Genomic DNA, 26,211 nt, shown 5'->3' with positions numbered 1-26,211 from the left:
TGTCACCTTATTTGCCCTTGTTGGACCATATGCCCAGTCCAAAAAATAAAAAATCATTACAGGTGGGGCAGAATGAAATGTGATACCCTGACCTGGCTCACACATTCCACCTCTTAATCAGGAATGGGTGGCTGAGGATTGAAGCACAGGAGCTAACAGTGGGGAAAGAGGCCGGCGCCGTGGCTTAACAGGCTAATCCTCTGCCTTGTGGCGCCGGCACACCAGGTTCTAGTCCCGGTTGGGGCGCCGGATTCTGTCCCGGTTGCCCCTCTTCCAGGCCAGCTCTCTGCTATGGCCCGGGAGGGCAGTGGAGGATGGCCCAGGTCCTTGGGCCCTGCACCCGCATGGGAGACCAGGAGAAGTACCTGGCTCCTGGCTTCGGATCAGCGAGATGCGCCGGCCGCAGCGGCCATTGGAGGGTGAACCAACGGCAAAAAGGAAGACCTTTCTCTCTGTCTCTTCTCTCACTATCCACTCTGCCTGTCCAAACAAACAAACAAAACAAAAACAGTGGAGAAAGGGTGGTTCCCTGGACAAATGAGAATATAGTGTACAGATATCTTGATTCAAAGTTATTGACCTGGGGAGTGGTGATGTGGCATGTGTGCTACTTGGGATGCTGACATCGCACATCAGAGTTCTTGAGTTCCAATCCTAGCTCTATTCCTGGTTCCAGCTTCCTGCTAATGTATACTCTGCGAGACAACAGTGATGGGTCCAGTAGCTGGGTCCCTGCAACCCACGTTGGAAATCCAGATTGAGTTCCCAGGTCCTTGCTTCAACCTGGCCCAGCCCCAGCTGTTGTGGGCATTTGAGAAGTGAATTAGTTGATAGAAGATCTCTCTCTCGCTCTCCATATATATATATATATATATATATATATATATATACACACACACACATATATATACATGCATATATATGCATATATATATATATACCAGCCCCCCTTCTCCATATCGCTCTTCCTCCTCTGCCTTTCAAATAAAATAAATAAGCAAAAATATTTGAAAAATGAAAGAAACATCTTGCTGATTCCCGCCTCAGAGGAAAGGCAGGCTGATTCCTGCCTTGGAAGAGAAGCAGAGAGAAAAGTGGGTCCAGGGCAGTGATTCATAATTAAGAGTGGTTTTGGTCCCGAGGAGACACTGACAATATCTGAAATTATTTTTGGTTGTCACAACTCAATAAAATAACTAGTACCTAGTGAGTAGAGACCAGGATGCTGCTTAACATCTGTGATGCACAACACCATCCCCTCAACCAAGAGTTATCCAGCCCGAAGTATTAGTAGTGCAGAGATTTGAGGTTGAAAAACTTTTGTCTGGAGTTAGATCTTCAGTTACAGGGTCTTAAATATTCACAAATCTTTTTTTAAAAAAGATTTATTCATTTATTTGAAGGTCAGAGTTACACAGAGAGAAGAGAGGCAGAGAGAGAGAGAGAGAGAGAGAGGCCTTCCATCCAATGGTTCACTCCCCCATTGGCCACAACGGCTGGAGTTACACTGATCTGAAGCCAGGAGTTAGGAGCTTCTTCCGGGTCTCCCACACAGGTGCAGGGGCCCAAGGATTTGGGCCATCTTCTACTGCTTTCCCAGGCCACAGCAGAGAGCTGGATGGGAAATGGAGCAGCCGGGTCTCAAACTGGTGCCCATATGGAATGCTGGTGCTTTAGGCCAGGGCATTAACCCACTGCACCACAGCGCCAGCCCCTCGCAAATCTTTGAGTTACTAGAAGTAACATAGTCTTAGAGAAGTACAGAGTCGAAAGGATCTCAAAATATTAAAGGGTCTTAAATTGACTCTAATCCTTCAACCAATAAATTCATTTATTTGATATTACTCTTGGAAGATGATTAATTTTCTGGGGCAGAGAACTCAGCTCTTTGAGCAATAACAATTTTCTTAGTTTTAATATTTATATTATATATTATACAGCTGAAATACAGCTGAAAGCTGTATTTCAAAATGTCACATAATTTGTCCTAGTTTGACATTCTTCAGCAAAAAAGAATAAGTCAGTATTTTTATTATATTGTTGTAGAACCCTGATAAATCTAGTTTTGATTACCTGATGCGCAATAAGCCAGTTAGTGGCACTAGAGTGATGGAAGAAAGTAGGAGTTTATTTGCAATGCACAGAGTAAGGAGTTCAGTGACTATTCCTCAGTTCCCAAACTCCTCAAGGCATTAAAGGTGGTGAGTCTGATACATTAAAGTTGGAGTTGTACAATGTGTGATCAGCTTGTGTCTGGGTTTCTGGTTGGCCCACAGTGCTTGTGGGCTTCCTCTGATTGGTCAGTGATAAGAGGTTAGGATATTCTTTTGTGATGGCAAAGTGGGCTGTAGTCTGTCTGGGCTTCATGGTAGGTCAAATATTAACTTTGTTTGATCAAGGCTTGGAGTTACTGTGAAGCTCTCAAAATAGTCTAGCATTGGGAATGTTAACTTTAGAAGTGATAATTGAATTCTGAGTATATGTGATTCCAGATCTCATGAAGACTGCCTTAACCTTGTGCCATTCCTTTAATTTAGTGAGTTAGTCTTTAGTGAGGAGCTGACTTGTAATTATCAAAATGAAGGCATAGGACCTGCGAACTGAGGGAGAGAAACTTGGACCTGATAAAGTCTGCATCAATGCAGTAGGGATAGGGGCTTTTTTTTTTTTTTAATTTTTATTTTTTTGACAGGCAGAGTGGACAGAGAGAGAGAGAGACAGAGAGAAAGGTCTTCCTTTTGCCATTGGCTCACCCTCCAATGGCCGCCGCGGCTGGCGCGCTGCGGCCGGCGCGCTGCGGCCGGCATACCACGCTGATCCGAAGGCAGGAGCCAGGTGCTTCTCCTGGTCTCCCATGGGGTACAGGGTTAAAGCACTTGGGCCATCCTCCACTGCACTCCCAGGCCATAGCAGAGGGCTGGCCTGGAAGAGGGGCAACCGGGACAGAATCCGGCGCCCCAACTGGGACTAGAACCCGGTGTGCCAGCGCCGCAAGGCGGAGGATTAGCCTGTTGAGCCACGGCGCCGGCCGGGGCTTTGTTTGAATATGTCTTCCAGGATTCGAAAATGATGATTGCCCGAAGTCTTCTATCTGCCACCATACTCATCCTCCCACCATTCTTCAAGAGCACTAAGAATAATGGTACATAGTATATTAGAAATGATTGGCTGTGGGGGCCGGCGCCATGGCTCACTTGATTAATCCTTTGCCTACAGCGCCAGCATCCCATATGGGCACCAGGTTCTAGTCCTAGTTGCTCCTCTTCCAGTCCAGCTCTCTGCTGTGGCCCGGGAGGGCAGAGGGGGATGGCCCAAGTGCTTGGGCCCCTGCACCCGCATGGGAGACCAGGAGAAGCACCTGGTTCTGGGCTTTGGATCGGCGCAGCACGCCAGCCGTAGCAGCCATTTGGGTAGTGAACCAATGGAAGGAAGACCTTTCTCTCTGTCTCTCTCTCTCACTGTCTATAACTCTACCTATCAAATAATAATAATAAAAAAGAAATTGGCCGGCACCGCGGCTCACTACGCTAATCCTCCGCCTTGCGGCGCCGGCACACCAGGTTCTAGTCCCGGTCGGGGCGCCGGATTCTGTCCCGGTTGCCCCTCTTCCAGGCCAGCTCTCTGCTGTGGCCAGGGAGTGCAGTGGAGGATGGCCCAAGTCCTTGGGCCCTGCACCCCATGGGAGACCAGGAAAAGCACCTGGCTCCTGCCTTCGGATCAGCGCGGTGCGCCGGCCGCAGCGCGCCAGCCGCGGCGGCCATTGGAGGGTGAACCAACGGCAAAAAAGGAAGACCTTTATCTCTGTCTCTCTCTCTCTCTCACTATCCACTCTGCCTGTCAAAAAAAAAAAAAAAAAAAGAAAAAAAAAAGAAATGATTGGCTGTGGGGTCTAGTGCTGTGGCAGAGCAGGTAAAACCACTGCCTATGATGCTGGCATACCATGTGGATGCCACTTCGAGTCCTGTCTGCTCCACTTCCAATCCAGCTCCATGCCAATGCACTTGGGAAAGCAGCGGAGGATGGCCTAAGTACTAGTGCCCCTGCACCCATGTGAGAGACCTAGAAAAAGCTCCTGGCTCCTGGCTTCAGTCTGGCCCAGCCCTGGCTATTGTGGCCATTTGGGAAATGAACAAACAGATAGGAGATCTTTTTCTCTCTGTCTCTCCCTCTGCCTTTCAAATAAATATTTTCTTAAAAAAAAAGAAATGATTGGCTATGAATAGTGGATTGTAAGATGACTTTAGGTGGTTTGGGAGATGATTTTAGCTATCTTACAGACTACACATTAAGCCACATGGAATTATATATAATCATATGGTAAACATTATTTCCATTTAAATATTTAAATACTTAAATCAAGGACACTGGCTCAGTTAGGGTACTAAAACGTCTTTGACAGCTCTGTAACCTTGTTAATTTCCCTATTTAAGACTGAAGATTCAGAGTTGGAGTCTTCTGTAGGCAACAGTCTCTGGCTAGAATAATGTTGTTTTGTGTATAACATATTTATGTGTGTGATTCTTTTCTATTCATGGCAAGGGGCACTAGCTTGCCTTTTTATAAAATTGGCAGAGATGGTTTCTCATTTATGGTTTTGTTTAGTTTTCTACTTAAATAATTGAGTTTAAGTTTCCAAATGTAATATTTAAAGACAAACTAGATAAATTAAAATACAAATTTACAGACAGGGCAAAATTAACGTAGGCACTATGTTCAGAAAATAATGGCAGAACGTGTTCATAGAATCAGATGAGTAGTTGATCCTGATCCCAAAATTTATTGGGGTTATCTCAGGTCAGTTATTTGTACTTTGAACCTCAGTTTTCTCATTAAAATGGGTATGTTGATATTACCTATTTCACTAATTTGTTGTATTAACTACAACTATGTACATAAAATATCTAGTAAATAGTAAATGCCTCATAGATGTTAGGTCACTTCTTCCCCACTCATCACCTGCAGATCATTCCCTTCAGTGTTTAGTGCTCTCCAGGGCCTGATGTAGTGACATGGCCATAAACCTGGATGTTACGGCAACTGGAGTTGGAATACCAGTTTCATCACATCCAACTTCTTAACCTCTTTGGATTTTAATTGTTGCAAGTATGAGATTTGGATGACTTATATGTGAAATTGCCTAGCACATAAAATAGATCCTCAATGAATGTTGTCTCTGCTGACTATCATTGCTTGGTCAGTATCTCATTTAAAGGAAGACACCTGGAAATGTTGGATTTTTTTTTTTTTTTAAGCACAACCCGTGCTGAATTAACAGGACTTGTCTTCCTTATTATGACAACATGCTTCTGTTAATGCAGTCTAATGCTACATCTGCTCCATTAGTAGCCATACCATGTTATTTGAACAACTGTATTGTTCAATGATTTTTTTCTTATACAAACTGCTATTATATAAATTCTATGCAAATTTAAATGAATTCTTGAGCCTAAATCCAAAACTTTACTTTATCTTTAGTGATGATCACCTTGCTAGTTTCAAATCCTATGTCAGGTATGTGACTTTCCTATGTGAAAGCTTTATTCCATTCACAGATGTGCTCTGTGCTAAAGAAATTAATGACCAAAGGCATTGTTAAAAGAGTCCAGGGGCTGAGACAGAGCCCAACAGCTCACTTGTAGAGATTTCATTCCATCCTGATCTTGACTTTCAGCCCACATATTTTGATAGGGGGAGTCGATCAGCTCTGAATTCTCCAAGAGTTATCATTTGCATGATATTTTTATATTGCTCCCTCAAAGATTTTATGAGACTGATGCCTTGCAGAAATCAAGATATACCATGCATTCTGTTATCATTTTCGTCACTTAAAATAGTATTTTGGGACCAGTGTTTGAGCATAGCAGCAGATAAAGCCACTGCCAGCAATGCAAGTATCCCATACCAACACCATTCACATCCCAGTTGCTCCACTTCCAATCTAGCTCCCTGGTAATGGCCTGGGAAAGGAATCAGAAGATGGCTCAAGTGCTTGGGCTCCTGCCACCCATGTAGGAGACCCAGAAGAAATCTCCTGGCTCCTGGCTTCAGATCAGCCCAGCTCCAGCCATTGTGACCGGTTGGGGAGTGAAGAAGCAGATGGAAGATCTCTCTCTCTCTCTCTCTCTCTCTCTCTCTCTCTCGTTCTCTCTCTCTCGTTCTCTCTCTGTAACTCTTACTTTCAAATAAATAAATAAATAAATTCTTAAAAATAGCATTTCCCTTGAAATTGCAGAATTTATTATTTCTATGATAAAGCCATAGTATTCATTTAGTTTTGTTCTTATGTGCCTCTTAATAAAAGCTTTTATAATGCTCATCCAAATGTTAAATGGAGGTCCAGCTGGCAGGACAGGAATACTAATTTATTCATCCTTCTATTGTTGTACTCAGTACATCTCCTTCAAAGTAGATGCCCTTAAGGTTAGGATTGGAGAGCAAAGCAATTAAGAGCCTGGGATTCAGAATCAGACAATGCTGGTTGAATCCTGGATCTGCCATTTGTGATCATGCAACCTTGTCAGGTGGTTTCATCTTAAACCTCATTTTCTCAAAATGGGAATGCAAATATCTACTCTATTTCACTATTAAAATTAGGTGAAATAATACACATATAATTTCAGCATAGTGTTTGAAATAACAGAAAATTTTCACATCATTGCTATTTTCATTATTTGGTCATATGATTACTTTTTAAATAAAGATTTATTTTTATTTATTTGAAAGGCAGAGTTACAGAGAGAGGGAGAGAGGGAGAGAGGGAGAGAGAGAGAATCTTCCATATGCTGATTCACATCGGCTGGAGCTGGGTTGGTCTGAAACCAGGAGCCAGGAGCTTCTTTTTGGTCTCCAATGTGAGTTGCAGGGGCCCAGAGACCTGGGACATCTTCCACTGCTTTCCCAGGTGCGTTAACAAGGACTGGATCGGAATTAGAGCAGCCGGGACATGAACTGGTGTCCATACGGGCTGCCAGTGCCACAGGTGGTCCATTACCCAGTATGCTACAGAGCCGGTCCTCCATATGATTACCTTTGCTTACTAAATTTGAAAACAAGCACACACACACACACACACAGGTCAGGATGTCCAGGACCATGCCTTAATTCATTCTTGGCTAAAAAATAAAGTACTTATTTGAAAGAGTATGTATAATGGTGGATTAGTTTTGGCAGTGAAAGGCTAACTATGGATATTGATGTAGGAAAAAATAAAGTGAGTGGAGAAGGCTGTATTTACCTGACACTGTCTTCCCTGAACTGCAGAATGTTGTGGTTATAAAGAAGTATTGCTCAACAGAGAAGTAACCAACAGTAAGTTCAAGAGTTACTATACATCATATGCAGACGTGATCTGTACCAACCACCTCCTTGGTCCTATGGCCCCCAAGGAGTCTGGTTGATTATGGTATCTTCAGCACAAAAATAATAGAGTCAGGATTGCTACTGGACAAAGCAGTCAAGTGGAAGCTCTTCTACTTCTTGGAATGACTCATAAATGTGAATTCCATTCTACCTACTCTATCATATAAAGCAGGATTATAGAAATGCTTATAACACCATAACAACAACCAAGTGTTTCCAAGAGCACCATGTTTCAAAGAAAACCTTTCTCAGAAATATAAATTTAAGCCTCATATATACTCAGAGAGCCAGGCGGGGTAGGCATAATACATTTCACTTTATAAAAGAAGTGATTTAGGTAAACAAACATTAAATGCCATCTCCAAGATAAAAATACAAATTCTCTAAAACCCACCGACCTTTGGCAAGTAGTGGAAGGTTCTTTTCACTACCAGAGTTGATTTTCTGTTTGATAAAACTGTTTCAATTCCAAACTGATATTCATTCCTCCATTTATTCTTTTATTCATGGTCTTCCTGCTTTTTGCTATACAAATGGTTTCCACTCCTTTGACAAGAAATAGGGAATATATTAGATTCTTATGCATTGAATGAAAAACAACTTGTAATACAAAGAGCCGGATTACCAAACACTGAAAGTAGATAACAGAACACTCTGTGATAGCTCAAATTACTATAATGGGATTGAAGGCCAGCTTCAATCCCTACAGCAGGCTCTCTCAGTTAACTCTAGAATCTTTTACTAAAGCAGCATTGTGTTAGAGTAGTTTGGACCTCAATTATAGTATTACAGCACTGTTTTATTATAGCAGAATTTCTGGCATCATTTGGGACAATGTTTTTAAGGAACCAGTATAAAAAAAATGAGGGAGCATTCCTAATTCCTCTTAAATTGTAACCAGAATGAACATCTATTCTGGCCATGGAAAATTGGGATGACAGAAGGCCACAGAGTTTAAAAACAAATGACCAGGAGATTCCAAGATGGTAGAATAGAGAGAGCTTACTGCTCTCATCTAGGGGAAGATAAAAAAAGTGGAGAGGCCGGCGCCGTGGCTCAACAGGCTAATCCTCCGCCTTGCGGCGCCGGCACACCGGGTTCTAGTCCCGGTTGGGGCACCGATCCTGTCCCGGTTGCCCCTCTTCCAGGCCAGCTCTCTGCTGTGGCTAGGGAGTGCAGTGGAGGATGGCCCAAGTCCTTGGGTCCTGCACCCCATGGGAGACCAGGATAAGCACCTGGCTCCTGCCATCGGAACAGCGCGGTGCGCCGGCCGCAGCGCGCTACCGCGGCGGCCATTGGAGGGTGAACCAACGGCAAAAGGAAAACCTTTCTCTCTGTCTCTCTCTCTCACTGTCCACTCTGCCTGTCAAAAAAAAAAAAAAAAAAGTGGAGAAAGTGCAATCTCAGGAGAGACTTAGGGAGAAAACTGCAAATGAAGCACCACAGAAATTAGAGGAATGTTGTAGATCTACATGGAGGCTGTGGACTCACACAACTCAGGACCCCAGCAGCTGAGAGCCTCAGCACCAGCTCTGGAGAGTGAGGTGAGACCAGACTGCAACAGCCCAAGTCACTGGTGATAAAGCTATGGAAAGAGCCTGGCCTGAGTCTGGATTGGAGCCCTGTGGGGGACAGTATACTAGCCAACTTATAAGAGAAAAGGGGCACATTTCTCTCTCTCTGAACACATAGCACTGGCATCCTATAACTAGCTGAGAGAGGGCGGGCACCATTTTGGACATATGTAACAGCTGCTCCAGCTTGTGGTGGTGTGCACAGCAACCACCTGAGAGGAGACACCTGAGTCTGGCTGGGAGCATTGACAGGGTGCTGGGTGTTCCTGGATATGGAAGACTTGTATGCTGGAACTGTGAAAACACTGTGGCTGCATGGGAGGGAGTTCGGTATGGCCAGCTCTCTGAGCAGTCACTGCAGGTGACTCTACATGCTCAGGGCTCCCTGATTCCCTGGTAAGGGTCACTGCTACGTGATCCATGTTCTCACTGAGGAATGCACAGATCCTTTGTATGGTTCTTGCAGCAACTCAGATGAATACTGTACCCACTGGGGCTAGCACCTGGCCATTGGTCTCCTTGGAGGAAAGGAGGTGAGTGTGAGACTACACCAAAAGAGCTGATCAAATTCTCCCCTCTAATTAAAAAAAAAAGGGGGGGATTTACCATGCCCAACCTGGGTGTCACCTTGTACACTCCCTTCACCCTGGAGCACTGAACAAAACTCTGGCTATACCCAGCGCACACCTCTGGGTATTCACTGAAAGAGAAGGCACTGCACTAAGCTACAGAGGTATAGTCCAAAGATAAAAGCTAACACAGGGAGAAAAAAACCAGTATCTCCAGAAATGCCTAAAAATAAATGTAGCAATTCAAGAAACAAGAATAAGGAAGACAACATGGTGCCCCCAAAAGAACACAACTCTTCAATACTAGAATGTGAAGATGAAGAAATTGAAGAAATGCTGAAAATGGAATTCAAAAATTGATCAGAGGACTACTTAGAAGTAATCAGAAGAAAATCTACAAATTAAAAAAATCAATGCATGACATGAATGCAAATTTTTCCCATAAACTTGAGATTTTAAAGAAAAGTCAGGGGCCGGTGCTGTGGCAGAGCAGTGCCGGCATCCCATATAGGTGCTGGTTTGAGACTTGGCTACTCCACTTCCAACCCAGCTCTCTGCTATGGCCTGGGAAAGCAGTAGAGGATGGCCCAACTCCTTGGATCCCTGCACCCATGTGGGAGACCCGAAAGAAGCTCCAGGCTCCTGGCTTAGGATTGGTGCAGCTCTTGCCATTGCAGTCAATTGAGGAATGAACCAGCAGATGGAAGATCTCTCTCTCTCTTTCTCTCTCTGCCTCTCCTTCTCTCTCTGTGTAACTCTGACTTTCAAATAAATAAATAGATATTTTAAAAAATAAAAATCAAAATAAAATATTGGAAATGAAGAATTCAATAGATCAATTAAAAATCTGGTGGACAGCCTTAACAGACTTAGTGAGGCAGATATCTACAGAACTTTTCATCCTACAGTTGCAGAATACACATGCTTTTCATCAGTGCTTGGAACTTTCTCTAGGATGGACCACATGCTAGGCCATAAAGCAACTCTCAGCAAATTAAAAAAAAAAATCAAAATCATACCATGCATCTTCTGTGACCACAATGGAATGAAGCTGGAAATCAACAGCTCAAGAATCTCTAGAACATATGCAAATACATGGAAACTGAACAAGCTCCTGAATGAACATTGGGTCATTTAAGAAATCAAGAGAAATAAAAAAAATTTCTGGAAATGAATGAAAACTATCTGTACCCCTATGTTTATTTCAGCTCAATTCACAATAGCAAAGATATAGAATCAACTCAAATGCCTGTCAACTCAAGACTGGATAAAGAAATTATGGGATATATTCTCCATGGAATACTACATAGCAGTAAAAAAAAAGGAAGCCTGGTCATTTGCAACAAAATGGATGAAACTGGAAAACATCATACTGAGTGAAATAAGCCAGTCCCAAAGGACAAATACCATATGTTCTCCATGATCTGTGATAAATAAGAGCACCTAAAAGGTAAATTAAAGAAGTGAGACAACAGCTGTTCCAAGTCATTGCACTTCAAAGTGTCAATTTCACTTCAATTAACTTTATACACATATGATTAACTCTATACTATGTAAACAGTTCAAAAATAGTATGAAATATGTTTTACAGTTGCATTTATGAAATGTATAAAGTTTGTATTCCTTAAATAAAAGGTTTCTGGGGGAAAAAAGATACAAACAAAAAAGCTAAATGATCAGCAAGTAATTCCCATATAGGTAAAGGTCAGTCCACTAATCTAAAAGCAGGCGCTCTCAGCTGAATGCTCCCAAAGAACAATGTTCACATAGACAAGGGAAGTCCAAGTAGAATCAAAACAATATACATTGCTGATTTTTTAAAATGGAACATGTAATACAATAGCCAATATGCTGGAGCCTACAAATCAATAGATAATATAGACGGAAGCCAAAAATGAAAGCTCAGAGATTGCTTCCTAAGCAAAAATCACTTCTTGTTTTTGGAGAATAGTTCTGAAATTTATTACCACAGGGAGTGGGAGAGGGTAGCTAGCTGCCTCCTTGCCTTCTCCTCGCTTGTCCTCGGAGATAAGGGAATCAATCTCACAGCCAGTTACAAATATACGAGCTGCCCACACAATGGGTCTCTTGAAAGTCAGCCACAGATCTGGACAACTCAGTTGGGTACAGAGATATTGTTTCAACTGGGGTTTTGACAGTGATAGGTGAGGGATACACAAGAACTGTAACTATTTGAGGTTCAGCACATTCTAGATGGAAGTGTCAAAGTGCCTCTGGAATTCTTTTCTAGTGCCCTGTGGGTCAATCTTAGAGGATTAGTATTGACACAGATGTGCATCCTCTTGACTGACCTGGAGATTTTCAGAATAAATCAATAATAAAATAGGCCAAGATTGCTGCACTTATCATTTACTATCAAATTGGGCAAAGAAAAGATGCCAAACATACTCTTCTCTATCTCCATTGTGTAATACTGTCTGTCACAGCAATTTTGTCATCACTTTGTATGAGGCGTTGGTTTCTCCATGCTTCTAGGAGCCAATCAGCAGTATGCTCACACCTTCTCTCAGGTCCCTGCCAGGGTGTGATTACATCCTGTGTGGTGGAAGAGAGTTTCACACCACAGACTCTCTTGTATCCAAATTTATCTTCCACCTACATTGGAGGCAATCTCAGAATCCATTCCAATGAATATTTTCCCAATTGGCTTGTACTGAAATTTTACAACAGGGGCATATTTATTTGCCTTTCTTAGAAATTTCTACATATCTTTGGCAGAGTTATTCTGTTAACCCTAGTTGTTGGCCTGGTGGTTGGGAAGGAAAATGGGGAAAATTCTGAAGTGAGTACACGATATTTTTAAACAAGAGACCACTGCACTAATGTGCGTGTGTGTGTGTGTGTGTGTCAGAGAGAGAGAGAGAGAGAGAGAGAAACTTATCCCTCATTAGAGAAGAGGAGTGGACCATGCATGAGGGTCCAGGGTAATCTGGAAATTCAAGATTCCTGGGAGGGTGCATGGTACATCAACATAGAAGTACTTATCCTTTGTCTCTAGAATCCATTTTTAAGATTTATGCATTTATTTGAAAGTCAGAGAGAGAGAGAGAGAGAGAGAGAGAGGTCAATCTTCCATCTACTGGTTCACTTCCTAAATGGCCACAATGGCTGGAGCTAGGCCAATCCAAAATCAAGAGCCAGGAACTGGTGTTAAATTGGAAATGGCATAGAAAATTAATTAATCTTTAAAAAATATTATGTAGGATCTCTGTCTTTAATGTGCTGTACACTCTTATTTAATGCTATAACTAGTACTCCAACAGTATTTTTTTTCACTTTGTGTTGCTATATGGGGGCAAACTGTTGAAATCGTTACCTAATATATACTAAACTGATCTTCTGTATATAAAGAGAATTGAAAATGAATCATGATGTGATTGGAAGGGGAGAGGGAGCGGGAAAGGGGAGGGTTGTGGGTGGGAGGGAAGTTTTGGGAGGGGGAAGCCATTGTAACCCGTAAGCTGTACTTTGGAAATTTATATTCATTAAATAAAAGTTTAAAAAAAAAAAGAGCCAGGAACTTATTCTAGGTCTCCCACGTGGGTTGCTGGGGCCCAAGGACTTTGGCCATCTTCTGCTACTTTCCCAGGCACATTAGCAGGGAGTTGGATCAGAAGTAGAAAAGCTGGGACTTGAACTGGTGCCATATGAGATGCCAGGAGTTACAGGTGGTGGCTTTACCTGCTACACCAAGACACCGGCTCATAGCATCCATGTTTTGCAATCTTTGAATAGCAGACCTATTTCAGCTACTGTTACAATTAAATTTAGCCTTTATCCTCACATCAGAACTTCTATTCCCAATCCAAGAGATGAAAGCCTTTTGGTATGTTTGCAGGCAAGCCCTTCAGCTATCAAGCCTGATTATTTAATTGCTGATTAATAAACCTCAATGCTTTGATACCTTTTCTCAAAAAGCATCAATTGCCAACCAGCTCCACTGTCCTTGAGATTACTATTGTACCCTTATTTCTTAAATACCTGACACATGGCAGCAGCTAGAACATTTCATCCCATCCAGGCCACACTGTTGAAAGTGTTAACAATTGCACAGATGCTTGGGCTTTCTGTTTTCCACCTACTGGCAATAGAATCCTTGTTGTTCCCATCTTAGTGTCCACAATCCTGATAGCTACTATCAACAGGTGAAGACTCAGATGCAGGCCCTGAGAAGTTGACTGTGCAGGTCATTTACTAGGGAGTGCTCTGTGGAAGGATGGGGAGCGAGGCATGAGTGAGTACAGAAAAAGCCTGGGTTGCCTGATTGTTGGGAGCCTTGGTGCTAAGATGATGCTGTGGAGTAGACCCAAGTTGAGGTTCAGGAGTCAGGTCTATTTACACTTCAAGGTAATTAGTTCTCAAATGGAGGATGCCCAAGAAAAAAGCTGTGACCACAGGTAAAGTTTCTTCCCAACAAATCAGGAGGCTGACAGCTAAGCATTATCTTTTGACTACTTAGGGAATAAAATGTCATTCTGAAGAGGGATCAGGGTGGCACATCACAACATTCATTAAATACACAGCATCTCAGTTACTAAGTATAAACACATGCTGCAGCTTTTACAATATTACCAGGCTTCTCATAAGGAAACTGAAGTACAAAGGGGTCAACTAGCTATTATCTCAAGTACACACAGTTTTGAAAACCATGTATCACTGAAACAACTCATTTTAGCTGTGAAAGTAACCATAGAGAGTACTTAAGTTAATGATCCTGGCTATTTTCCAATAAAATTTTGTTTATGAAAGCATAGTGAGCCAGCTTTGCCTCATAGACCATAATTTTCTGACTCCTGGTTTAAAGTGTACAAATAGAGGTAGACCTCTAAGGGTGAATAAGATCTTATTAGAGCTATATATGATGGGAATTTCAGCAAAGGGGAATGCATTAATAAATTCATAATAGCAGAGACATACATGATGAAGTTAGGAATGGTAAGTGGGTTAAAAAAAGCTACAACACACAGTTCATTAAGCCATGGGTGCAGTAAGATGGGGGTTGCATTAGTCAACTTTTCATTACTTTAACTACTAAAGAAGGAAGGTCTATTTCAGCTCACATTTTGGAGGTTCACAGTCCAAGTCCAGAAGGCCCCATTGGTCTGGCGTCTGATGAAGGTGGTGGATGGCAGAATGTATGCAGAAGGAGGATCACATAGTGAGCCAGCAAGTAGAGAAGAGAATGCCTGGGCTGAAGGCTCATATAGCAAACCCTCTCATGAGAACTGCCCTCAAGAACTGTCCTTCAACTACTAGTCACTTGAGGACCTCCTACTGGGCCCACCTTCCAGATACCATAACTGGACCAAGCCTCCACCCTGAAGCCATCAACCATTCACAACAAATCCACTAACTATTAACATAAGACTTTGGGGTTTAAATGTCTGCATCAGTTGGGAACCCAATCCATGTTCAAATTAGTGCAGGGGGTATGTGTTAAGGTCATGTTACCAATGGTGATGGGAAATGAGGAGGATGACAGATGAAAATTAAAAAAATAAATAAAAAATAAAAAATAAAAAAAAAAAGGAAACATCTGAGTATTTGCCCAGATGCTCTTATCTTCCTGGAACATTGAACTCAATACCCTGCTTGGCTTGACTCACACAAGATTCTTTGTGAATCCTCTTCCCAGCCTCAAGCTGGATTGAGTGCCTGCCTTGCTATTCCCACAACCCTACAGCCTCTTCCACCACAGAACACCAAACCTAAACATCTGCTCACACATGTCAGTCTCACTATACCAGTGGTTTCTCGGTGGAAGTAGAGAGTTTAAACTCATAATACTCACATTTTGAAAGCTGTCTGGGTGATATCTGATGCTAAGATTCAGACTTTCAGTACTATACTGTGAGTTCTTTCATGAAAAATGGCTCCTTTAACGTGTCTTTTATCTCTAGCAACTGGCACATAGTAGATGTTCAATAAGTGATGACAAATTTATGAATGAGTAAAAGCTCGAGAATTCCAAGATAAAGAGGTTAGACTCGATATGCAGAGATGATTTTAGAAAAATGCCTAGCCGGCGCCGCGGCTCACTAGGCTAATCCTCCGCCTTGCGGCGCCGGCACACCGGGTTCTAGTCCCGGTCGGGGCACCGATCCTGTCCCGGTTGCCCCTCTTCCAGGCCAGCTCTCTGCTATGGCCAGGGAATGCAGTAGAGGATGGCCCAAGTGCTTGGGCCCTGCACCCCATGGGAGACCAGGAGAAGCACCTGGCTCCTGCCATCGGATCAGCGCGGTGCGCCGGCCGCAGCACGCTACCGTGGCGGCCATTGGAGGGTGAACCAACGGCAAAAGGAAGACCTTTCTCTCTGTCTCTCACTGTCCACTCTGCCTGTCAAAAAAAAAAAAAAAAAAGAAAGAAAAATGCCTAACATAAGACTACTACTGGCAACAGCATTTTATTACAATGAAGTGGTAAATTTTGATGCCCCAACATCTTGATCTTGTCCTTTAATTTGTACTGCCCTATTCAACCCTCAAAATCCAAGTTCATAAATCACCTCCATAAAACCTTCCTTGCTCACTTCCAATAGATTTGCATTCTTCTGTTTCACTATACTTTAAATGCAACTGAATCATCGGATATAATATGCAGCACAGTAATGATCCATTGTCCTTTATTATTTTCTGAGTTCTTGAGAGCAGGGTCCATGTATTATTCATCTTTGTGCCCTTTGTGCCTGTCTTATCACAGGTGCTCAGTAAATGCAGAATGAGACAAAATCAGATTCTTACATTTAGATAAGATTCCATTAACCAACATCTGCAGGTCTTATTCACCCCATCTTTCCACAGCTCTGCTTTTCCTTCATATACTTGGTAACGACAAAAATCAGCAGACGGTTTATGCTTTACAAAAGTCAACATAGTTGAAGTAGTAGATCAAAACCCTACAAAGAATCCAGCACCGGGCCTGCCAAATAACTCTAGGAAAATTGCAGAAATGGAGATGTCCATTGTCCTTTCTTGTACCCTCTGGGTTTCCATCAGGATTCCACTTATATACACTTTCCCTATCAATGTCTTGTTCTCAATCAAGACTACTTCCCTCTTTTTTTTTTTTTTTTTTTTTTTTACAGACAGAGTTAGACAGTGAGAGAGAGAGACATAGAGAAACGTCTTCCTTTTTTCTGTTGGTTCACCCCCCAAATGGCCACCACGGCTGGCGCACCACGCTGATCCGAAGCCAGGAGCCAGGTGCTTCCTCCTGGTCTCCCTTGCGGGTGCAGGGCCTAAGCACTTGGGCCATCCTCCACTGCACTCCCAGGCCACAGCAGAGAGCTGGACTGGAAGAGGAGAAACTGGGACAGAACTGGCGCCCCAACCGGGACTAGAACCCAGGGTGCTGGCGCCGCAGGCGGAGGATTAGCCAAGTGAGCTGCGGAGCCGGGCTCCTTCCTTCTTTCCTTCTCTCTCAAAGCAAAATTCCTTTCCTTTTTCGATGCATATCAATTGGATGATTGGAGAAAGGTAATTGTTTTAAAGATTTATTTTATTTATTTGAAAGACAGAGTTACAGAGAGAGGTAGATACAGAGAGAGAGGTCTTCCATCTGCTGGTTTACTCACCAATTGACCCCAATGGCTGGAGCTGCGCCGATCCAAAGCCAGGAGCCAGGAGCTTCTTCCAGGTCTCCCACACGGGTGCAGGGGCCAAAGGACGTGGGCCATCCTCCACTGCTTTCCCAGGCCATAGCAGAGAGCTGGATCGGAAGAGGAGCAGCCAGGACTCAAACCAGTGCCCATATGGGATGCTGGTGCTTCAGGCCAGGGCTTTAACCCACTGTGCCACAGTGCAGGCCCCTGGAGAAAGATAATTTGTACTTAACTGTGCAGAAACCTTTGGACTGAGAGTTAAGAGGAGCAAGTATATATTTTACCTCTGTCTTTAACTAGTTGTGTGAGCATCAGCAAGATGAGGAGACCTTATATGTCTCAGCAGCTTCTGATGTAAAGTCCTTAATCATGATTTTCTGTAAATTAAGCATTAGATACCACCAAAGCAATCATTCATTTATGTGCACTAAGTTATAAGTACTAGGTGGGCTTAAACTTCATCATAGTATTTGTTTTATAAGCAAGCTCTTATCTGGAGAAATAAGTCACTAAATGATGGCTCCCTACCTCCAACTTTTTTTGTCTAAGCTTAACTCTTGCCTCTATTTTCTCATCATGAATAAAGGAAAACTACTTGGTATCTTATTTCAGAAAGATGATCACTTCCTAATGTGAATGTAGGATTAGGTTAATGGCATTGTATGTTGAAAAAGCTATGAATATTTGTTATTTAACTGTCTTTCTTATTCAGTGCAATGCTGGGAAGAGGTGCCATAGGCAGAAGAAATATTTCCCATGTTCACCCAACAATACCTGGTAAGAACAAGTTATCTCTAGGGAAACAAAATACCCAAGAGGGAGGAAATGCTCTGGCTCAAGAATTTGCCTTATTTCATGTTGGTGGCAAGATGAGAGTCCTGGCCCCAGTTTGACCTATCCTGGGCCTTTAAATATTCAATTCCCCTGCCCTGCTTTCAAGTTTACCAAGTAACCCTCCAATGAAGAGTTAGCTTCTAATATAGATTGCACCAGCAGAGAGTCTTTTGGTAAGTAGTATTTCTCATTGTCAACTAAATATCCTAGCAGACTGGGTTTTCCGTGGTATCTATTTTGAACTAAGAGAGTAATAACAGGTTTCTTTACCTGGGAAATTTGGACACTAGTAATATCACATTTGTGGAACTACAAGACTGAAGGCCAGAATGTGATGTGAAAAATATACTTCAATACATTTTGAGATTTGATAATTGTTTACAGCCCTTGTCTCTTCTGTTGAGGAACAGTGTTTTTTTCCTTCATACTATTTCTTGAACTCTTACTGTAGGGCTAACTTTACAATCATTAAGCAAACTGAAAGCAGATCTTTGTAAAAATTAAGAGTGAGAATGGGAGAAGCGGGAAGAAGAAGGGTTGGAGCGTGAGCAGGAGGGAGGATAGGGTAGGAAGTAGCACTATGTTCCTAAATCATCTGTACATATAAAATACATGAAACTTGTATAACTCAAATAAAATTTTAAAAATAATACTAAAAGCAAAAGAAAAATGTAACTCAATAGAGGGGGTTCCAAGATGGCAGAATAGGAACAGGATGGTCCAAATCACACGGGACAAAATTAATATTTAAAAGGGGAGAAAATACATGCCTGAGATAAAGCCTTGGGAAATTCACAGCGGGAAACCCAGTGAGACCAGCAGAGATGGTACAGGTCCTCTCCAAAAGAGCAAATAAGAAAAAAACAAAACAAAACAAAAAAACAGTGGAGGCTCGGACCCGGGGAGGTGAGCACCAGTCCCTGGCGGACCAGGTGAGACGGGAATCTGTGGGTCTGTGGAGCTGCAGATAGCAGTGGGAGGGATAACTTAGTGAACTGCTTTTGAAGTTGCACACAGGAAAAAACATAATGAAGGAACAAACAGGGAAGTTGCACACCTCCCTCTCCCCATCCCCCAGCCTGCAGGGACTTCCAGCCAGCTGGGAGAAACCATTTTGCTCCTTTGTTTTTATTTTTGGACACAGGCAGATGGCTGCTGCCCCTGCCTCCCAGGCGCGCACCCAACAATAGCAGGGTCACCTCACCTCACCCCTCACCCAAAAATGAAGGCCACAATTCAGAAGAATCCCTTCTCCCACCATGCAGGCTGTATGGCAAAGGGATGCCCCATCTAGTGGAAGCTCGTACCTGCCCCCACCACCAGTGAGAAGTGAGCTGGACTCCAGTAGGTGGGGCCCCTGCACTGGCTCACAACACTGACCTATAGCAGCTCGTAACAGAGGGAACTGTGCTCACAGGAGTCTCCACAGATCAAAGGTGCAGTTCATTAAGCAGTGCGAACTACTGTTGAACACACCAGGGCATTGTACAGCTTTAAGGAGAAGGGTGGGTACCACCAACAGAAGTGAACATCCTTCTACATCCAGTTAACCAGAGGAGAGCTACAAAGCCCCTCAGGGGCCTTTCCTTGGAAATTTGCTACACCCTGGAATACTGAACAGAGCACCCAGGCCACATCCAGCACACACCTCTTGGTACTCACTGAAAGTATAGACATTCCACTAAACCATAAAAACACAAATCAAAGAGAAAAGCAGCAAGACAAAAAATACACAAATGCTGAAAAACAAAGGAAGAAATTTAAATAAGAATAAGGAAGACACTATGAGCCCTCCTCAAAGGAATACTACAACACTTCAATAGCAGACGGAGAAGACAGATTGAGGATACGCCAGAAATGGAATTAAGAAAATTAATCACCAGATTACTTAGAAGCAATCAGAAGCAAATTCATGAACTAAATGAAAATTTTTCCCATGAAATTGAGATATTAAAGAGAACTCAGAATGAAATATTAGAAATGAATTCAATAGAACAAATAAAAAATGCAGTGGAAAGTCTTAACAATAGAGTAGGTGAGACATAAGAAAGAATATCAGAACTAGAAAACAAATTTCTGGAAATTTAAATCAGACAAAAAAAAGAAGAAGAAATTAGAAAACTAAAAACACTTTTGGAGATCTATAAGATACTATCAAACAACCCAATATATGGGTCCTAGGAGTTCCTGAAGGCATGGAAAGAGAGAAATGATTAGATATTTTTAATGAAATAATAATAGAAACTCCCCTAATTTGGAGAAAGAAAGGGACATCCAAGTATAGGAAGTGCACAGAACTCCTAATAGACATGACCAGAAAAGATCTTCACCACAATACATTGTAATAAAACTCTTCACAGTAAAACATAAAGAAACAATTCTAAAATGTACATGACAGAAACACCAAATCACACTCAGAGGAACCCCAATTAGACTCACGATGGAATTCTCATTAGAAACCTTATAGGCAAGGAGAGAATGGTGAGATATATTCCAAGTTTCAAGAGAAAAAAAACCTGTCAACCAAGAATACATAACCCAGCAAAGCTCTCATTTAGGAATGAAGGTGAAATAAAGATCTTCCATAACAAACAGAAATTGAAAGAATTCATAACTAACCTCCCAGTCCTACAAAAAATGCTCAAGGATGTGCTACACAGAGACACAGGAACATCACTAGAAAAGAAATAGAAGGCAGAGAATTTCCCACGAAAAGTACAAAGGAAACCCAAAGTAAAAAGAATTATTAACAGAAATACAGCAGGGCAAAGTCATTACTTAACAATAGTCACTCTGAATATAAATAGTTTCAACTCTCCAGTTAACAGACACAGACTGGCTGAATGGATTAAAAAACAAAACCCATCTATTTGCTGCCTACAAGAAACATCTCACCAACAAAGATGCATGCAGACTGAAAGTGAAAGGATGGAAAAGGATAATCCATGCTAAAAGAAACCAAAAAAGAGCTGGTGTAGATATCCTAATATCAGACAAAATAGACTTTAACACAAAAACCATTTAAAGAGACAAATAAGGGCACTATATAATGATTAAGAGATCAATTCAACAGGAAGATGTAACTATTATAAATGTATATGCACCTAATTATAGGGCACCTGGCTATTTAAAAGAAATGTTAATGGACTTAAAGGGAGACATAGACTCAAATACAATAGCATTGGGGGACTTCAATACCCACTTTCAGCAATGCACTGATCAACCAGACAGAAAATCAGCAAGAATACAACAGATAATCAACACTATAGACCAAATGGACCTAACATATCTATGGAACTTTCCACCCTACATCCACATAATACACATTCGTCTCACCAGTGCATACAACTTTCTCTAGGACTGACCACATGCTAGTCCATAAAGCAAGTCTCAGCAAATTCAAAAAAAATCAAAATCATACCATGCATCTTCTCGGGCTACAATGGAATGAAGATGGTAATCAACAACTCAGGAAACTCCAGAACATATGCAAACACATGGAGACTGAACAACATATTTCTGAACGAACAGTGCATCATTGAGGAAATCAAAAAAAGAAATAAAAAATTTTTCTGGAAACAAATGAAGATGGCAATACAATATATCAAAACCCATGGGATACAGCAAAAGCAGTGTTAAGAGGAAAGTTTATAGCAATTGAAGGCTACATCAAGAAATTGGAAAGGCACTAAATAAATGAGTTATCAATGCATCTCAAGAACCTACAGCAAACAAAACCCAAAACCAGTAGGAGAAAGAAAGAATTAAAATTAGAGAAGAAATTAAAAAAATTCAAAACCAATCAAACTACAAAAAATCAACAAAACGAAGAGCTGGTTTTTTGAAAAAATAAATAAAATTGACGTATCATTGGCCCAACTAACCAAAAAAAGGAGAGAGAGGACGCAAATTAATAAAATCAGAGTTGAAAAAAGAAATGCAACAACAGATACCACAGAAATAAAAAGAATCATCAGAAACTACTATAAAGAGCTATATGCCAACAAAATGGGAAACCTAGAAGAAATGGATAGATTCCTTGACTCAAATGACCTGCTTAATTTTTTTTCCATTTTTTTATTTAATAAATATGAATTTACAAAGTGCAACTTTTGCATTGTTGTGGGTTTTCCCCCTCCAACCTCTCTCTCTCTCCCGCAGCCCTCCCATCTCCCACTCCCTCCCCCATCCCACTCTTCATCAAGTTTCATTTTCAATTATCTTTATATAAAGATCAACTTAGTATATACTAAGTAAAGATTTCAACAGACTGCACCCACACAACCACACAAGATATAGAGTATTGTTCCACTAGTAGTGTTATCTTTAACTCTCATAGTAAAACACATTAAGGACAGAGATCCTACGCAGGGAGCATGTGCCCAGTGACTCCCGTTGTTGATTTAACAATTGACACTCTTATTTATGACGTCAGTAAACACCCGAGGCTCTTGCCATGAGCTGTCAAGGCTATGGAAGCCCCTTGAGTTCACCAACTCTGAACTTGTTTAGTCAAGGCCAAATCACAGTGAAGGTTCCTTCCTCCCTTCGGAGAAAGGTGCCTCCTCCTCCTTCTTTGATGGCCCGTACTTTCTGCTGGGGTCTTGTTCACCAAGATTGTTCATTTAGGTTGTTTTTGCCACAGTGTCTTGGCTTTCCATGCCTGTGAGACTCTCATGGGCCTTTTAGCCAGATCTGAATGTCCCAAGGGTTGATTCTGAGGCAGGAGTGCTGTTTAGAGCGTTTGCCATTCTGAGTCTGCTGTGTGTCCTGCTTCCCCCACAAGATCATTCTCTCGCTTTTAATTCTATCCTTCATCATTTGCAGACACTGGTCTTATTTGTGAAATCTCTTCAACACTTACCCTATCTTTTTGATCAATTATGTACTTAAACTTATCACTTTATCAAGTGAGCTGGCATTGGTACATGCCTCCTTGATAAGATTGAATTGGAATCCTCTGGCACATTTCTAGCTCTACCATTGGAGGTAAGTCTGAGTGAGCATGTGCCGGCCTGTATATCTCCTTCCTCTCTTATTCCCACTCTTATATTTAACAGAGATCACTTTTCTATTAATTTTAAATGCCTAAGAATAATTGTGTATTAATTACAGAGTTCAACCAGTGGTATTAAATAGAACAAAAAGAACAACAACAACAACAACAAATACTAAAAAGAATAAAATAGTAAGTTGTTCCTCAACAGTCAAGACAAGGGCTGATCATGTCACTGTTTCTCATAGTGTCCATTTCACTTCAACGGGTTTCCTTTTAGATGCTCGTTTAGTTGTCATCGATCGGGGAGAACATGATATTTGTCCCTTTTGGACTGGCTTATTTCACTCAGCATATTTTTCCAGATTCCTCCATTTTATTGCAAATGACTGGATTTCATTCTTTTTTACTGCTGTATAGTGTTCCATAGAGTACATATCTCATAATTTCTTTATCTGACCTGCCTAAATTGAGCCATGAAGACACAGAAAATATAAACAGACAATAACCAAGACAGAACTCAAATCAGTAAAAAAGACCATCAGATGGCTTCACTGCTGAATTCTACCAGACATTTAAAGAAATTCTCAAGATATTCAAAACAATCAAAAGGGAGGGAATCCTCCAAAATTCTTTCTATTAAGCCAGCATCACCTTAATTTCTAAATCTGAAAAAGATATAACAGAGAAAGAGAACTACATACCAATCTCTGATGAACAGATGCAAAAAATCCTCAACAAAACACTAGCCAATCAAATCCAAAAACATGTCAGAAAGATCATCCACCAGGACCAAGTGGGATTTATTCCTAGTATGCAAGGATGGTTCAACATTCACAAATCAAGTAATGTGATACATCACTTAAAAGACTGAAGAATAAAAACCATATGATTATCTCAATAGATGCAGAGAAAGCATTTGACAAAATACAACAGTCTTTCATGATGAAAACTTATGCAAACTGGGACCATGTCTCAATACAATCAAGGTGCTGGAACAAAGACATAAGCCTCAGCCATTCTTGCTCATTTCCCAAAAGATAAATATTGGAATTTATTCATTACCCTTGAATTTCAGTTGGGTCTCATGACCTACTGCCTTCATACCCCACCCTCCATGGCCACCTGAAAGACCAGTTCCAGAAATTCACACCTCTGGCTGCCCCATACCCACAACCTCATCTCTAACACTTCTAAAATATAAAAAGTCCCAGCCCCTGGGGGTTAGGGCCTTCTGCCACAGGTTCCATTATGCATGCTGGCAGCTGGTTACCCACCTCTACAAATTTATTTTCTCTGAATAAATTTGGTCTGGCTGTAAATTCCTACACTGCTTCCTCTCTATTCTATGCCTCTTTTCCTAACATTTTTGGTGCCCCATGTGAGGAAGCATCATTTATGCATCTCTTTTCCTAATGCAAGGAAATTTATGACAAACCTGCAGCCAGTGTCCTATTGCACTGGGAAAAGTTGGAAGCAAACCCACTGAGATCTGGAACCAGACAAAGGGTCATATTCTCACCACTGTTCTTCAATATAGTCCTGGAAGTTTTAGCTGGAGCCATTAGGCAAGAAAAAGAAAGCAAAAGGAAACAAATCAGGCAGGAGGAAGCCAAATTATCCCTATTTGCAGATGACATAATCCTATACATAGGGGATCCAAAAGACTCCACTAAGAGATGATTGGAGCTCATAGAAGAGCTTGGAAATGTAGTAGGATATAAAATCAACACCAAAAATCCATAGCTTTTGTATACACAGCTTTTGTATGGCACAGCAGAGAAGGGGCTTCGAAGACAACTATACTTAACATAGAGTTAATCATATATGTATAAAGTTAATTTAAAATAGACCTTAGTAAGGAAAAAAAGTGAGAAGAAAGGGAAGATGAAGTGGGGTGGGAGTGTAGGTGGGAGGGCAAGCACAGTGGGAAGAATTACCAAGATCCTAAAGCTGCAATTGTGAAATGTATGAAGTTCATAAGTGCAAAGTAGTATAGTTCTACATATTTTCCTATGGACTTACATCTAAGGGTACAGCTTAACAACTTGCCATAGAACCCCAAAATCCCTTAAGCTGGCTGTTAAAAAATAGCAGCTTAAGTGTTATAAAGATCAAATGGAGAGCGGCAAGATGGCGGAATAGGAAGGGAGCACATTGATAGTTCAGCAAGACACACAGGTTAATAAAAGTGGAGATACTGCAGGGTCAAGGAAGAGTAGGGGAAGAAACAGCAGAGGAAACTCTTCCGGAACTAGTGATTCACAGTGGACCTGCGTGGAGAGCGTGGGAGCCCAAGTTCGGGACACCAGCGGCAGACTCAACGCACCAGTGCTGGAACGCGAGGTGAGCCGAACCTCCATAGCCTGAGACACCAGCGGGCAAGCGGAAAGAGGAGACTAGAGGGAACGAGGCTTGAAACTCCGTGGGGAAAAGTTCACCAGGCTAACTAGAAGAGAGAGAGGGAAAAAAAAAAAAAAGTGACCGATACGGACACGAGTTTCTCTCTCTCTGCTCACCCCTCAAAGGCGAGCAAGACAAAGAGCAGGCGCCATTTTGGACATACGTCATAAGCAGGGCGACCTCAGGTCTGCACCAGCCCTGAGCCTAGCAGAAAAACCTGACTCTGGGGGGAGGGGTGAAATAACAGGAGATTAGCATCTAACTTGGCAATCCAGTGGGAGACTGCAGGAGAATTGGAGCCCACACCGAGGGCAGCAGAGATTCCCTGTGTGGTCCTTGAGAAAGAGCTTCCGATCTCTGGCTCCTGTGGGTATATCATTCGCCTGCTAACTACCTCCAATTACGTTCAGCTGTGCGGAATTACTTCCCTTTTGAATCAAAAAAAAAAAAAAAAAGAGAGAGATTTATCACGCCTAACCTGGGAGTGTCATCTTTGACACACCCTCAACCCTGAGGAACCAAACACAGCTCTCAGTCCACACTTATCTCAAGCCTCTAAGGCTCCACAGTCCTCTTAATATAGAGCCATAGTGTAACAAGAAAAAACACCACAGTGAAGAAACCAAATATCTCCAACATGCCATACAACAAACGCAAAAACCGAGGTAACAAGAACAAAGAAGACACTATGACGCCCCCAAATGAAAAAGACACCCCAATTCAAGATTATGAAGATGATGAGATAGAAGAAATGCAAGAAGCGGATCTCAAAAAATTGATAAGAACATTAAGAAGTTCTCAAAAACAAATTCTTGAACTACAGAAATCCTTAATGGACAAGATAGAAAATCTCTC

The 26,211-nt window shown here is 41.8% G+C and overlaps 1 protein-coding gene across 3 annotated transcripts in view; it reads right to left on the bottom strand.

Moving 5' to 3' along the window:
• Nucleotides 1-26,211, bottom strand: part of GDA (guanine deaminase) — a 295,068-nt gene that overhangs the window by 121,169 nt on the left and 147,688 nt on the right. Inside the window, exon 3 of one of the 3 annotated variants that reach the window (XM_062208407.1) lies at nucleotides 17,097-17,330. In XM_062208407.1, the coding sequence (XP_062064391.1) occupies nucleotides 17,097-17,273 (177 nt within the window). In that variant the 5' untranslated portion in view covers nucleotides 17,274-17,330. Of the gene's footprint in view, nucleotides 1-7,757; nucleotides 7,838-17,096; nucleotides 17,331-26,211 lie in introns of those variants that run through there. The other 2 variants (XM_062208409.1, XM_062208410.1) reach the window with 2 other exon arrangements.

The sequence above is a fragment of the Lepus europaeus genome, chromosome 12 (assembly GCF_033115175.1).
Source record: "Lepus europaeus isolate LE1 chromosome 12, mLepTim1.pri, whole genome shotgun sequence".
NCBI lineage: Eukaryota > Metazoa > Chordata > Mammalia > Lagomorpha > Leporidae > Lepus > Lepus europaeus.
Note: the sequence above shows the minus strand (reverse complement) of the source record. Positions and strands in the feature narration are given on the sequence as shown.